This window comes from Amphiura filiformis, chromosome 4 (assembly GCF_039555335.1).
Source record: "Amphiura filiformis chromosome 4, Afil_fr2py, whole genome shotgun sequence".
NCBI lineage: Eukaryota > Metazoa > Echinodermata > Ophiuroidea > Amphilepidida > Amphiuridae > Amphiura > Amphiura filiformis.
The window spans coordinates 10,860,535-10,876,403 of NC_092631.1; the positions used below are offsets into that span (position 1 = coordinate 10,860,535).

At 36.0% G+C, this 15,869-nt stretch overlaps 1 protein-coding gene across 1 annotated transcript; it reads left to right on the forward strand.

Moving 5' to 3' along the window:
• Positions 1-9,455: 9,455 nt before the first annotated feature.
• LOC140149970 (uncharacterized) lies at positions 9,456-10,778 on the forward strand. The gene is made up of 2 exons (XM_072171972.1): positions 9,456-9,478; positions 10,058-10,778. Exons 1-2 carry the CDS (start codon positions 9,456-9,458, stop codon positions 10,776-10,778), a joined length of 744 nt encoding a protein of 247 aa, XP_072028073.1.
• Positions 10,779-15,869: the final 5,091 nt, after the last annotated feature.

Here is a 15,869-nt window from a genome sequence, read left to right on the forward strand (position 1 = left end):
TTAGGCGAACGTTTACGGTATATATATATATATTTATGTGCTTGTAGATTGAATTCTACGGTATATATTTTGTCAAATGATTTGTTAAATGAGTTACAACACTTGTAAATGGTTTGCCCATGTTTTGTCAAATATGTAGGAACATAATGAAGAGTTGTTTCCTGCCTGCCTTGTGTTATTTGGTTATCAATATTGTAATTGATGGTGTGCATGTTATTTTATATTTAGTGTGTTTGTTTCTTTATAATGGTCAGACACATGCAATACCATACTCACACTAATTAGTACTGTCTAATTAGCAATTTACACAGTATCTTCATAACAAGAACCAATCAGAGCAAATGTAAGAAAAATGCGAACCATGCATTAATTGTGTATCATTGCACGGGCGCATACTACTTATGCGCAGTGCTGTTTGACGCATTCATTTTTCTTGTGAGTTGATGCATTTACATTTGCTTGTATTTTCCAACATTTTTAGTGACAATTTTGTTATAAAAATAGCAAAATCATAGAATTTTGTGATGACATAGGAAAATTTTATGCATATCACTTGTTGTTCGAGAAATTTTACAAAATAATGCATGCGTTGCTGAGTGAGATATTGATGCGTCATTAACGCATCAATATCTCGGTAAACATGCATTATTTTGTACAATTCTCTCCAGCGGCGTAGCTGGGATTTTTTCCAGGGGGGGGCAAGCCTGTATGGGGTGGGGCCCAAATCCACCAAATTTCCCTGCACTTGGGGGAGGGGCGGGGCCCAAATAGACAATTTTGCCAGACTTATTGATAATAATCGTATGGTATTGCATATTGTATGGATTCTCCATCTCTCTGCCCCTCTTCTCCCTCTCTCCCCTCTCTCTCCTCTCTTTTTTCCTCTTTCTCCCTCCTTTTCCTCTTTTTTCCTTGCACTAGGGGGCGGGGGCCCAAATAGGCAAATTTTGCCAGGGGCGGCAATTGCCCCCCCTGCCCCCCCGGCAGCTACGCCACTGTTTCTCTCCCAACAAATGATACATATTTGTTAACCTATAATCATTGCATAGAGTAACAATATTAATTCACAAATACACAAGGCAGTGTTTAGTGCCCTATTTGTAGAAGCATTGAAAATGTCTGAAAGTTTTCACAACAACATTGGTAATGAAGAAGAGCATAATGATAATAGAAGGCACTTTGGAAATTGGCATTTTGTTCTGGTGAAGTTAAGTCTCAGTCTTTCATGTTGAAGGGATCACCAGCTTTCAATATCATAAGTAGTTATACTTTTTACTAAATAATTAGCAGGTGTTTGGGTACATGAGGCACCTCACATGTTAAATTTTGTGAAATAACTTGAAAGGGCATAATGGGCTATTTCAGTTGAAATCCATAGTCTCCTATGGAAGACATGACCTTAATATCCCACACACTGAGTGTGAATTTCAAATAGGATTACCTGAATGGGTGGCTACGTTTGAAATCTACACCCCCTGTGTGGGAGATTACGGCCATGTCTTCCAGAAAGGGTGCATGTATTTTAACTGGAATATCCCATTGTTCTGGTAACAACATAATTGAGCAGTGGCGGCAGCAGGAATTTGGAGGGGGGAAAGTGAATTTCAGGGGGGCAAAATCGACAAATTTGGCAAAAAATTGCTGCCAAAAGTGGAAATTTATGTACTTTTGGGTTTTTGGTTCAAAAGTTAGGGGGCAAGAAAAATATTGGGGGGGGGGGGGGCAAATGCCTCCCTTAGCGACGCCACTGTGATTGAGTTGTTATTTATTTAAATTGACTTTCAGCACCAAATTACCTTTGTGATAGTAAAGATATGCGTCATAATGTCAAGGTTAGGTGATTCTGGTACTAGCACATTGGTGTGCTGCACTGATTAATATCAAAATTACAATTTCAACTTCAGTCCTGCAAATCTTTGATAAATATGATAAAGGGCAAAAACATTTCATTTATTATTTTAATCCACAACCAACAAACCTGTGAGATATGCAGTATTCTAACTTCCTTGTAGCCAAGCTGCACCTTCTAAAATCATCATGAGGTGGTCATGTCACATGTAATCAGTTGAGCTAGCATGCTATATTTTTGTAGCACAGTGTTTGTGATACATTATGACACTGAGAAAACTGATATGGGTACATTTTTTTAGGTCGTCCAAAGGAAAAGACCTTTAGGGCATCATTAGTCGTGTGTCCGTCCGTCAGTCTAGGTGTCTGTCAACAATTATGTAAGGCTTTCATTAATGTTGGTTAACATAATGGTCTCATTAACAATTCAAATCCTATTGCACCCAAATTTGGGTCATATATAGCTGCACTATGCAAACCCTTATCTATTCGCTGTCATAGTGCACGTTACAATATGACCGTTGCTAGGTCAACTGGATCACGCTTTCTTTGTTACGAACCACTGATCGAAATGATCACAACACAAAGCCTATGGCATATCAAAATTGTAACAAGTGTGTGATCCCAGGCTTGCAGCAGTAACCAATGGTTACTAACGTGCACTACGACAGCGAATTGGCGGTGTTCAAGGTGATACTGAGGTCAAAGGTCATTTGAGGTCTAATTGTAAATACAAAATCTGGTCTCACATGAACAGGTCAAATCCAATAGCAACCAAATTTAAGCCGAAGGTCATTTGAGGTCAACTTGTAAAATTGGCTGAAAATGAATAAAAAGTGTTTCACAAAAACGGAAAAACTTTTTTCACATGAATATTTACTGTGCATGGTGTTCACTGCCCATTTCATTGTATGACCTATCTTGGACTGCTGTCCCTGTTTTTAGCTGCTGCTTATATTCGTGTGTAACCTCACTTGAATCTCTATGATATCCAGTTCCATATTTAATACACCTAAATTCCCAATATAAGAACTTTAAGGTTCGTAGCCCCATTGAGTAATATCTCCCCCTTAGAATTTGGACATTCTAAGCTAGAAAGCTCATAGTTTTCTACTAGATTGAAAGTTCAACTGTGTTGGTAGACATAATAATTTAGGATTTTAAACTTTTTACCTCAACACAAGATTTGATGTATCTCAAATTTTTGGTCATAACTTCAAACTTCATTGGGAGACTGGCAACGCAAGTTCGGGATCAATAACCTTTTGTCATACACTCTTGGTGACTACTATTGGCCCCTGTCAAGGATGAGTGGTGGTTGGTTTACATGTAAATGGCCTCCTGAACACGCCTTTCAAAATACTTTTATTCCAAGGCAAGGATCTTCACTTTGTCTAAATCAACTTGGCAATGATTACAATTTCAAGAGGAAAACTGATACTGGAAAAAAAATTCAATGCAGAGTGGTCACTGGGGATGTGTTTTGTGGAAGGGCATATACTTTGTTCGGCTTATGATTGGCAAAAAACATAACATTGAGTATTGATATAGAATGATGTGCACGCAGTTGGGTGCATAATGCATGACTTATGCAGATATACGCGAGCGTAAGTTGGGACTTTATTGACATATGCAGTAACAAAATCCGAATCAGTCTTCCCAATTACAAGTCGAAGTTTAGGCTAGATGAATGTTAATCAAAAAGGGACTACAAAACAGTCTACATGGTGGTACAGATATTTGGCTTATTTGCATATTTTGCCTGAAAATCCATTAATCCACTCTGCAGCTTAAACGCAATAACCAATCAACTTCAAACTTAGAGAGTTCATAGGGTATGGTGGCCTAATGTGCTGTACTTTTTGTGTCATGTTATTGGCATATTTATGAATATTAATGAGCTTATTTGCATATGTTACCTAAAATTCCATTCACTGCAGCCTACATGCAATAATCAATTCACTTGGTATGATGATAGAATAATAATCACCTCTTGAGTTGTGTAGTTTCTGTCATGTTATTTGTACATTTTTTAAATATTAATGACGTTATTTGCATTATCCTTTTTATTTACAAATCTTTCATATTTACAAACCTTTGTCGTGGGGGCCACCTTAACTATGAACCGTGTAATTCAAACTTCTTGAACCTTTTTCGCAACAATTTAATCATACCTGAAAATGTAACCATCTCAGTTGTCTCATTAAATTATAATAATTGGGTTTTTTCCCATTTTGTGAATTCTGTCACTAAATTAACTATATGTGACATGATCAAGAGGAATGAGTCGGGATGTCACTAATATTGTTTTTGAGATATTGGTAAAAACAGTGTTCAAATTCTTGTGTTTTATATTGTTTTTAGCCTTTGATAAATTGCTCAAAACTCGGTAACCAGATGTCTGATTTTGATGGGGTTTGCATCAAAATGTAGCATTCATAAACTGCCAGAAAATGATGTAAAAACTTCTAATTGAAAATTGCCGACATGTGACTCATTCTCCTTGATCATGTCACATATATACAAATGCAGAATTATTGTTCATCTAACACATCACCTCAAATGATAACAGTGTCAGGGCTAGCTTAACTCTAACCCTAACCTTTACTCTGATGTCACTTGAGGTGATGTTAAGGATTCCATGTCTGCATGTAATATATTGACAATATAGTACTGCAATATTCTAACATGTGTAGTATTAAGAAAACTGTGTGCATATAGGCTATCTTATGATGTATGTCTATCCTACAATGTTTTGTGACAAATGTTTGTATCTTTCATGAGTGATCCTTGACATTGTATCGTTATTGAATCTGTCTCGTAGCTCTCACTAGAGCCACAGACCATCCAATATCTTCAAACCGATAACAAAGAAGCGACGTTTTTGCACCCTTCAAACACAGAAGCAAAACCCTTTTGTATCTGTGCATATAATGGTTTCATCAGTAATAATTATATTTTGTACTTAATTAAGGGCTTTCACTGGCATTTAAAGAGTTTTTGGAACATTAAGTTCTCTTGTAGCTTTCACTACATATGGTTATTGAATAAAATATGTTTAATGATGAAATGGCCTGAACTGACTCTTGATGTGCAAGTAGTCTCTATCTACACAACCAGGACAGAATGGGGGGCACTCATGTATAAATGTTATAAGCATCCGCGTGAATTCAATTTCAAAAATGACCCTAGGCACGGATTCCAAAAATGTGTCAAATTGACCCTAAACGAGGATTTTACACATACAAAAACACCCCTACGTGCATGGGCATTCAAAGCGAGGACTTAACAGATCCCCCTTTTGACGGTTATGGCATATCCCCATATGGGCAAAGCGTCTTGCTTTGTCAAGCGGACATAGTATGGGTGCTAACTGGTGCTTGATCTCTTCTTAGGTTGGCTGGCCTGTGCCCGATACATTTTCTGAGAAGCAGATTATTTATTTAGCAGCAGATGCTAGAAGCATAGTTTTAGTTTATTAGTAGCTCACCAGCGGGAGGTGGTGTTTCTTCACTGCCAACCCCCCCCCACCTCGAGGGAGTCCCCAAGACAGGTGGCAATCAACTGATGATCCCGCTGGTGAAAGCACAAGACAATTTCCATCTGTGGTCTTTGTGTATATTTAACCTATACAAGTGTGTATTATGTGTCTGTCCCAGCATTCAAAGTGAGGTCACCTCACTTGTTGGTAAACGCGCATACGAAGTGTGGAAATAGTCTATACCCCCCTACCCCCTATAGGAAGAGTGTTATTCAATGAACAAAGTCACAAAGCGAGGACTCAAAAATATCCTCACTTTGAATGTAAAAAAATTATATTCTTGTCCTCGCTTTGAATGCCTCGGCGAACACACCCCTACCACCCATAGCCAGGACCTATTAGCCAAGTTTCTAAATACTCCTACAAGGTTACATACTGTTACAAGGTTAAGGGGCCTTATTATCAACTTCGGAAACATTTATGAAAATAGAGATTAACAGATATGTAATGTACTATTTTTGAGCTTTAATTTGCTTTTGTTTAGTTATAATCGGACCTTCCTATCCAAAGTTATTGCTGATACAAGATGACAGATTACGGACAAATACTAGAAATAGCAGGTCGTTGCTATGTTATTACAATTATGTAAAATTATTTCTTTTGTATTTTATAGTTTTTCAAGCTGTGATATTAAGAAATTACATAAAAAACATTTAAGGCATATTTAACAGTACATGCTGTAAAATATGTTAGTACGGGGGCCGGGCAAAAGGTTCATAGAACTTGGTATGCTACTTTGTCGCACGGTATTGAATTTGGTCTCATTTGAAAGCTTGTTCCTTCAAAACATTACTGCAAAGATATTATATTTTTGCATCACTGTATATGGACAGGACACTCTTCAGAGGAAGCCTACCTCCATGAATTCACAGGTACTGCCTGAAGTGAATACGGGGTCATCATGGAAATTTCTCTCGACGGTGGTGAAAACTCAAATAAACTTTAACAGTGTACAGTTGCTGTAAATGGTAATGAAGTCCTTGGTATTCAACAGCAACGAAATGGCTCTTAGAGTTCAAGAATGGAATGAGCGTCCTTGAAGATCATCCAAGGTTTAAAAAAAAAGCTGACGTCACCACACTCATAGAAATTGTTCGTTGGCATTACTCAGTAAGTTGATGTAAGTCGTTGCGTCAACTTTCAGAGTAATGCCAATGCGTACAATTTTGACGTGACATCCCGCTATCTCTAAGGACCGCTATCTCTAAGGTTCGCTATCTCTAAGGTTCGCTATCTCTAAGGTTCGCTATCACTAACGTGTAAAGTCTATGGAGATCAGAATCCGCTATCTCTAATAGAGAAAAGGGTTCGCTATACCTAAAAAAGGTCCGCTACTTCTAAGGTTCGATATCGCTAATTTGGAATAAGGTTCGCTAGTTCTAAGGTTCGATATCACTAATTTTAAATAAGGTTCGCTATCACTAATTTAAAATAAGGTTCGCTATCACTAATTTTGAATAAGGTCCGCTATCACTAATTTATTGAAGGTTCGCTATCTCTAATGTTCGCTATCACTAATTGCAATAAAGGTCCCCTATACCTAAGGTTCGATATCACTAATTTTGTTTAAGGTTCGCTATCCCTAATTAATTAAGGTTCGCTATCTCTAAGGTTCGCTATCACTAATTTCGATTAAGGTTCACTATACCTAAGGTTCGTTATCACTAATCTTAAATAAGGTCCACTATCTCTAATTTTAAATAAGGTCCGCTATCTCTAATTTCAAATAAGGTCCGCTATCTCTAATTTTAAATAAGGACCGCTATAGCGAACCTTATTTGAAATTAGAGATAGCGAACCTTATTTAAAATTAGAGATAGCGAACCTTATTTGAAATTAGTGATAGCGAACCTTAGAGATAGCGAACCTTAGAGATAGCGGACCTTATTTGAAATTAGAGATAGCGAACCTTAGGGATACCGGGATTGTTAAAATTAGAGATAGCGGACCTTATTTTAAATTAGTGATAGCGAACCTTAGAGATAGCGAACCTTGAATAAATTAGTGATAGCGGACCTTATTTAAAATTAGAGATAGCGAACCTTATTTAAAATTAGTGATATCGAACCTTAGAAATACCGAACCTTATTAAAATTAGTGATATCGAACCTTAGGTATAGTGGACCTTTTTCGTAATTAGTGATAACGAACCTTATGGATAGCGAACCTTAGAGATAGCGGTCCTTAGAGATAGCGAACCGTCGCCCAATTTTGAGTAACGCTGACTCGATATCTTTATGTTGGTCGCACTCATTTGCACTTACTTTATTGAGTTGTTACAACTCAGAAAATGAAACTAGGTTAGCATAATTTTCTAGAGGTGTGCTATAGTATACAAAATTTTGCACTGATTACAAAAATAAATATTTGAATACTGCTAATTGTGCAGTAAATGATCCAATTACGTGAATTAAGTAACAAAGTACCAAATTGGAATAACTCAAAACAATAAGTACCAGTAACTTAATATGAACGAGTTACATCAACTTACATGTTGAGTTACAATAACTCAACTAATTGGTTCTTTGAACCTTGTTTATTTTTCTAAGTTCCCTGAACTTGAATTCAGAAGTTGGCATTAAAAAGTTGACGCAACGACTTACATCAACTTTTTAAGTAATGCCAACAAAGTTGATTAGTTGACGGAACTTTTTGAGCTTTTTCAGCATTTTTAAGTTCGGATAACTAAAATGAATTTTGTTTTGGCAACTTTTACACTATTTTTGAGTTGTCCAAACTTACTCCTTTTGAATTGCGCCAACAAGGCGAACAAGTAATTTCTATGAGTGCACTAATGATATACGCGCTGGTATACAGTGGCATTGATAATGAATAAAGAGCCAAATAAGAAAGATGAGATAGCCACAAAATATGACAACTCTGATGAATGTGTTTTCAATATTAATCCATTAACATTTGGGTATTCCAGAGTGTCTTCTACATTGTAGATGGGGTCCCGGAATCTTCATGTACACAATTGATACCAGTTGACATATTCAGGTCCACACCTTCTATACACTTAGGTTGAGGAAGTTTAATCTATATGTGGTTAAAGGTGATAAGGCATACATTAATCACTGGAATTATGAGCGAATTTAGTGGAAGCGCCTGTATCTCATGCACGCCCCTAAGAAGATCATCACTTGGTCACCGTAGTGCAAGGTCTTCATCGCTGTTTCTGAGATCCAGGGATAGTCTTGATGACAGATCATTTGCCAAATGAAAGTACAATCATAGGCATATATCATACAATTTTGATAGCAAAATTGAGGCAAGCCATCATGTGAAGAAGGTTGATGGTAGGAATGTGGCTGTTCTCGGATTTTGTCCTGTACGCTATTCTTAGTTTGTCAAGCTGCCATTCACAACAGAGGGGTCAGTTAATTAAAGTAACCATATTGTGGTTCAGGCATGGCCTCCAGATAGTGAAACCTATTTTAGAATTTTAAGTCCTACCTTCATAATATCAGGTTTGCTGGTGATCAATGCTGGTGAGCCTTCACTGAAGAGTGGCTCAAGGAGCTATCGGAAAACTTCCATTTTGTTGACATAGAAGGTTTCAAGAAAAATTGCGACGGATACATTAAGGTATGTAGTGACCATGCTCAAGAGAGAGATAGAAAGAATTTGCCTAGTAGGCCCTACTCTTTCAAGTACCTTGTTCTTCGAACTTATTGACCGCCCCTCGTAATTCAGGAAATTTGGAAACCAACACATCAACATTTTAGAATCACATTTTCCCAAACAAGTGGTTTACTTGTTGATTTATGAGCTATTGAAATCAAATCCAGATAAAAATTTTCAATTTTATCAATAATTGGTTGCCATAGCAACACAAGGCAACAAATTTCAAATAATTATATCCGCAATAAAGCCATACTGTACGATCTTATAATGTGAAATTGGTTATTTTTTTCAAACCTAATTTTTGGCATTCGTAATGTTTACACATGTCCCAACTTTGTAGTGTTTGTAGGTCAGCAGAACAATTTTGACGTAAGTCATATTATGACTTAAATTTGCAGGAGGGGTATCTGAGTGAGATAAAGTGAGAAACTTTTGCAAAATGAATTTTGATGTACCATTTTGGTAATGTTGTGTACAAAGCCGAAATTGGTGAAATGAAGGCCGAATTAAAGTCATTTGTGAACAAGTTCTCACTGTTATTAATTATATATAAACATCTCAAAAAAAGTAACTAACCACCTTAAATAATGACCATTATTCAAAAACAGGCAATTGCATTACAAATCTGTCAAATGCGTTGGAAGCAGAATTTATTTCTGCACATTTTGACACCTAATTTGTAGCAATTGACTAAATATTGACGTCACAGCGTTACTTTTTTTGAGATGTTTATTATTGCTCTAAACTAAATGTCGGGTGTCCAAACCAGAAAAGAACAGGGCGATTTGTTTATGCATACGTAGGGGGGGTGGTGAGGGGGTGTTCCTCCTTGAGCATGTTTAGAAGTGAGAAACTTTTGCAAACTGAAGGCCCAATATTTGTACTATTATTGTGTACAATTTTAGTTTGAAAAATCCAAAAATGGGTTAAATGAAGGCCCAAATTGAAGCCATTTGTGGAAATCGATGTTTTATCTGTCTTTTTTCCTTCTTGAAGTTCTTTTTTTTTCGTCTTCTTCTTCTTCTTCTTCTAAAATACTAGTACTAGGTGGTTTAGTCGGCAATACACAACATTATGTGAAGAACTCCAAGCAGCTATAGCTGAAGATCTGGCTAAAGTGGTCATTGAGGAGGAAGATATTCTAAATTCACATGACGTGGTTAGTTTATTTACCAACACGCCAATTGACCAAGTATTAGAGATTGTGAGAAATAGACTGGAGAAGGAAAATTTGCTTAGAGAGTACAACAAAGATACAGGTTTCAAATTAACAAGTGAGGACGTCGTACATCTACTGGAGTTCATACTGACCACCACCTATTTTACTTTCAAAGGCAAAATATATCGTCAGCTCTTTGGTACGGCGATGGGCAGTCCCGTAAGCCCGATAGCGGCCAACATTTTCATGGAAGCCTTAGAACAACAGGCTATCGCTACCAGTGCTCCGCTTAATTGTAGACCGAAGCTATGGCTCCGATATGTCGACGACATTCTTGAAGTTATTCAAAGAGATAGTGTTCAGCAGCTCACAGACCACATCAACCAAGTAGACAAATCAGGCTCCATCAAATTTACCTTTGAACAAGAATCGCAAGGTCAGCTTCCATTTCTGGACACCCTAATTGTGAAGAAAGACGATGGAACAGTGAAATTGTTGGTCTATCGCAAGTCTACACATACCGACCAATACCTCAACTACCAGTCACACCATCCTTTACATCAGAAACTGGGGGTGGTACGCACGTTATATTTAACCACATGACTCTTCAACTGGGTGTTTCCATAACCTGACCACCTTTTCTGACTACCTTTTCTGACCACCTTTTCTGACCAGCTTTTACAGTGAGCCCTGTGATATTTGATTCTTACACTATAGACCACAATGGCCTTATCCCAATGCCATAGTCCAATAACATTAACTAAACAATCATAGTGCAAAATTTGACCTCAAGTTGCAGAGTATGAGTTTTTGTACCCCAATTTTCAAAGGTCATTCAATGAATGTACAAAATGTATTGGAGTTAAAGAACTGTGCACTAATAGATGAGAATGTTTTGGATCCTAGTAGTGTTTTTCACACCATGCTGGGTGATAATTTGCAAGCTTTTCTCTCAAGGACTTGTTAATAGATAAACAACATTTTTAAGGGTACATGGTTGTTATTTCTTTCTCACTTTAGATTATTTATTTGTACCTTTTGCTTGTCGAGTACCCTTTGATTTTGTTTTGTTTAATACAGTTTTGTTTGTATATTTAATGTCTTGGATGCACCATCGGATCGAGTGCCACTGATGTAAAAGCAATTTCCAAATAAAAACTTGAAGCTTAAAAACTACAACACTTTCATGGTAAATGAAATTATTTAAAACAAATAAAATAAAATTTTGCACACACATCAAATTTTCCTGACTTCATTCGAACGAGTGCTCCCTAGTGTTACCCTCAGCACTTCCCTGTTCAGACTTTGTCTGTCTGATGGACAATTAAGGGTATACGATGTATTGTTGGTCGAAGCAGCAGAAAACAAAGTAGTTCACATCACCTTGCAAATGGTAGTGAGCTTTAGCAAAAATTGCATTGCTCAATAAGCCCAATCGGCATTGGAAGTTTGCAATGCATTGTGGGACACATTTTGCAGTTTTGGGACACTTTGTCCTTTGACCTATCGGGAAAATTCAGAAAAATTGGGGGTTTTGTGCGTACAAAATATAATTTAAAACGTGTTTATACTAGAATAAAAACAAACCCAAAAATTTGATTATTGTATAAATTAATTATTTTATTATTTATAATGATAACATTATTACAATGATAAATTAATTATTAATGATTACAGCAATTTTCCAGATATGTCAGAGGTCAAAGTGTCCCAAAAAACCCGAAAGTTACAATGGCGATTGGGCTTATTCATAGCAAGCGTGTAGAATAATTCAAATATCACAGATATACTTTTGTAGGTGCTGCGGTTCTTGAGTTATGTTGTACTGTAAAGAGGGCTGAAAAAACAACACTTTTGTAAAACGTACATAACTCATTAACAATAAATTAAGCAAGTTTTCCAAAGTATATGATTTGTATGATGAACTTCTGCAAAACACCAAAGTGTTATTTTTCAATAATATATTGATTCAGATAATGAAAATCTGCTTCGACCAACAATACCTCGTATTCCCTTAAATCCATATTCACATTCATGCTGCACCCTTTAATATATCAGGGCATGTATGACAAATACCATGAATATGACCTTGTGAAGTGGTAATTGTGTTAATTTACTTTATTGATTATTGACCCAGCACCTGAAATGATAATTGTCTCCTGACTCTCCTCTCTAAACTGCCCTGTGAAAAACAAAACAAATTTCACTTGATACTAGTAATTTCAATTTTATGTCACTTTTAACATCCAGAATGGTACAACATTATTGTGCAAAGTGTAAAGATAATAAAAATGAAGCAAACATCAAAATAATGTCAAATAAGATGGTCAAAAAAGATGGTCAGAAAAGGTGGTCAGAAAAGGTAGTCAGAAAAGGTGGTCAGGTTATGGAAACTCCCTCTTCAACTCTTCTTTTTGGGTTGGCCCTTTTACGTATTATAGTGGGTTTATTTTTACTTTGGGTGCTTACGATTTCAGGGCATATCTATACTTATTTGCCTTCGAGAAGTCCCTTGGTCCTTAAAATCGTCAACAACGATCACCATCTTTGGACGGGTATTATGATAATACATTTCGCATGAAATTGCATCTATTGGCCTTCTCTCCATCCCACCCCTTATCTCTCCCTCATCCCTCCTCTTTTCCTCTCCTTCCTTCCTCTCTCTCTCTCTCTCTCTCTCTCTCCCCCCCCCCCCCTCTCTCTCTCTCTCTCTCTCTCTCTCTTTCCCAGCACCGGTAGGGCCGGGCCCAAATCCGCAATTTTTGCCTGGCAGCTACCATGCATGTTACGGCACTGTCGTCAAACATTTTCACCCTTTCCCCCCTTTTTTTTTTTTTAGAGGAGGGTCTGCCCGGATTCGCCCTTACTATTCACTCCATTTTAGGCTAGCTTGTATTAAAATTTGCACAAATGTGCTTCATAGATAGGGGTACTATAAAACAAATGTCATGCAATAATAAGACCTTGCCCTTTTAAAATACATGTCTTGTGTAGGTGTACTTTCTATTCCGGAAAAATACAGTACTATACTTTTTTGGGATTCAAAAATGAAACATTGCTAAATCCTATTTTTGTTAGTTAATTTTAATGGCAATAAAAGTCCAATTTTAATATTTGGCCAATTTTTGGAAATAAGAGCCAAAAATATGCGTATTGTAGAGTGTTTTTTGCATACTGTACAATCAAATCCAACGACTTGTACTAAGACTAATTCCAGGTTATGCATTCAAATTTTATTTTCTTATATCTTTTGTCACAGGGGAAATTGCCCAAAGTTGTCAAAATTTTTCAAAATAGTATAAAGTTACTTAAAGTTTCACAAAATTGATTAACATTTTCTCAAAATTTTCACAAAATTGCTTTATCTCCAGATAGTACAAAATTAATGATTAGGATTGAGCTATGTCTCATTCGCAACATCCCTCTATGTCTAAGGACCGCTATCTCTAAGGTTCGCTATCTCTAAGGTTCGCTATCACTAATATGTAAAGTCTATGGAGATGAGACTCCCGTTATCTCTAATAGAGAAAAAGGTTCGCTATGCCTAAAACAGGGTCCGCTACTTCTACGGTTCGATATCACTAATTCAAAATAAGGTTCGATCGTTCTTAGTTTTTATATCACTAATTTTGAATAAGGCTCGCTATCACTAATTTCAAATAAGGTCCACTATCACTAATTTTGAATAAGGCCCGCTATCACTAATTTATTGAAGGTTCGCTATCACTAATTGCAATTAAGGTTTGCTATACCTAAGGTTCGCTATCACTAATTTTAATTAAGGTTGGCTATATCACTAATTAAATGAGGTTCGCTATCTCTATAAGGATCGCTGTCACTAATGTTGATTAAGGTTTGCTATTCCTAAGGTTCGTTATCACTAATTTTATATAAGGCCCACTATCTCTAATTTTAAATAAGGCCCACTATCTCTAATATTATATAAGGCCCGTTATCTCTAATTTTAAATAAGGTTCACTATTTCTATTATTAAATAAGGCCCGCTATCTCTAATTTTAAATTGTTGAAAAGTTTTTTTGTTTTTGTTTTGTTTTTAATTAGATATAGCGGGGCTTATTTTAAATTAGAGATAGCGGGCTTTATTTTAAATTAGAGATAGCGAACATTATTTTTAATTAGAGATAGTGTGCCTTATTTAAAGTTAGAGATAGCGAACTTTATTTAAAATTAGAGTTAGTGGGCCTTATTTATAATTAGAGATAGCGAACCTTATTTAAAATTAGTGATAACGAACCTTAGAGATAGCGAACCGTAGAAATAGCGGGCCTTATTTCAAATTAGTAATAGCGAACCTTTTTTTTTAATTTTTTTATATTCATTTTGCTTTAATATTAAACAGGACAAAAGACAAATAACTTGAGAAAAAAAAAAAAAGATAGAAAAAATAAAAAACAACACACACAACACAAATACAAAAGCATCTCTTATATGACTAGAACAATACAATATTATGCATATTTTTAAATTCGTTCAAATACTTTGCTTGTGCACATAAGACAATAATACGTTATAATACGTTATATTTATATATAATTACTTTGTTGTTACATTATTTTCTTTACACAAAACCTTCCCATTTCATACGAAAGATATTCAATTTATTTATTCTCTGAAAACAAGCTTTTTCTTCTTCAATTTTTTTACTTAGAAAATGTGAAAATGTGGCGATGTATGGTTTCTCATTTGAAAACCTGTTCCTAAATAAATAATACTTAGCACTCAGAATAATATAGTTTAGCACTTTGAACCTTGAATGTCCTTCCAGTCCCAAAATTATATTTTTGTAACTTAGAAGTACTAGCGGGATATACGGACATTTAGAGATGCAACATTTATACACGACATAAATAAGAAGTACAAATAATAAAAATAATATAAGTAATAGCGAACCTTATAGATATAGCGAACCTTCAATAAATTAGTGATAGCGGGCCTTATTTAAAATTAGTGATAGCGAACCTTATATGAAATTAGTGATATTGAACCTTAGAAATACCGACCCTTATTCCAAATTTAAGCGATATCGAACCTTAGGTATAGTGGAACTTTTTTGTAATTAGTGATAGCGAACCTTAGAGATAGCGAACCTTAGAGATAGCGGTCCTTAGAGATAGTGAACCGACACCGAAGATCAACATGTTCAACAGATTCGTCATCAAGAAGCAAATCTACATTCACCAAACAGCTCTACTCCCCATTCCAGAAAAATACAGCACTAATTTTTTGGTATTAAAAAAATGATCAAGTTAGCTGTTTGGTGAATGTAGATTTGCTTCAATTGATGACGAATCTGTTGAACATGTTGATCATCAGCCCCACTTTGTTACTTCCACTGTCTGTATGTTGAGAGCTTGCAACATAGACTTCAGATCATCAGGGTTTTCTGCAAAATATTACAATATCATCTGCAAATCTCAGGTGGCGTATCCTTTCCCCATTGATGTTGACCCCTTTCTTTTCCCAGTCAAGCTTTTTTATGATGGCTTCCAGAGCTGCGTTGAAAAAAGTTTTGGTGGTCTCACTGTTGTCTCCTAACTCTGAAGTATATCAATGGGTTTGCAGAAGATTTTCAGTAATTAAATTCAAAGTTATTTAAAATCAAAGTTTTAACATTCAACCATCATCTAACCAAAGCAAAAAAAATATCTCACAAAATCCGGGCACAAAATTGGA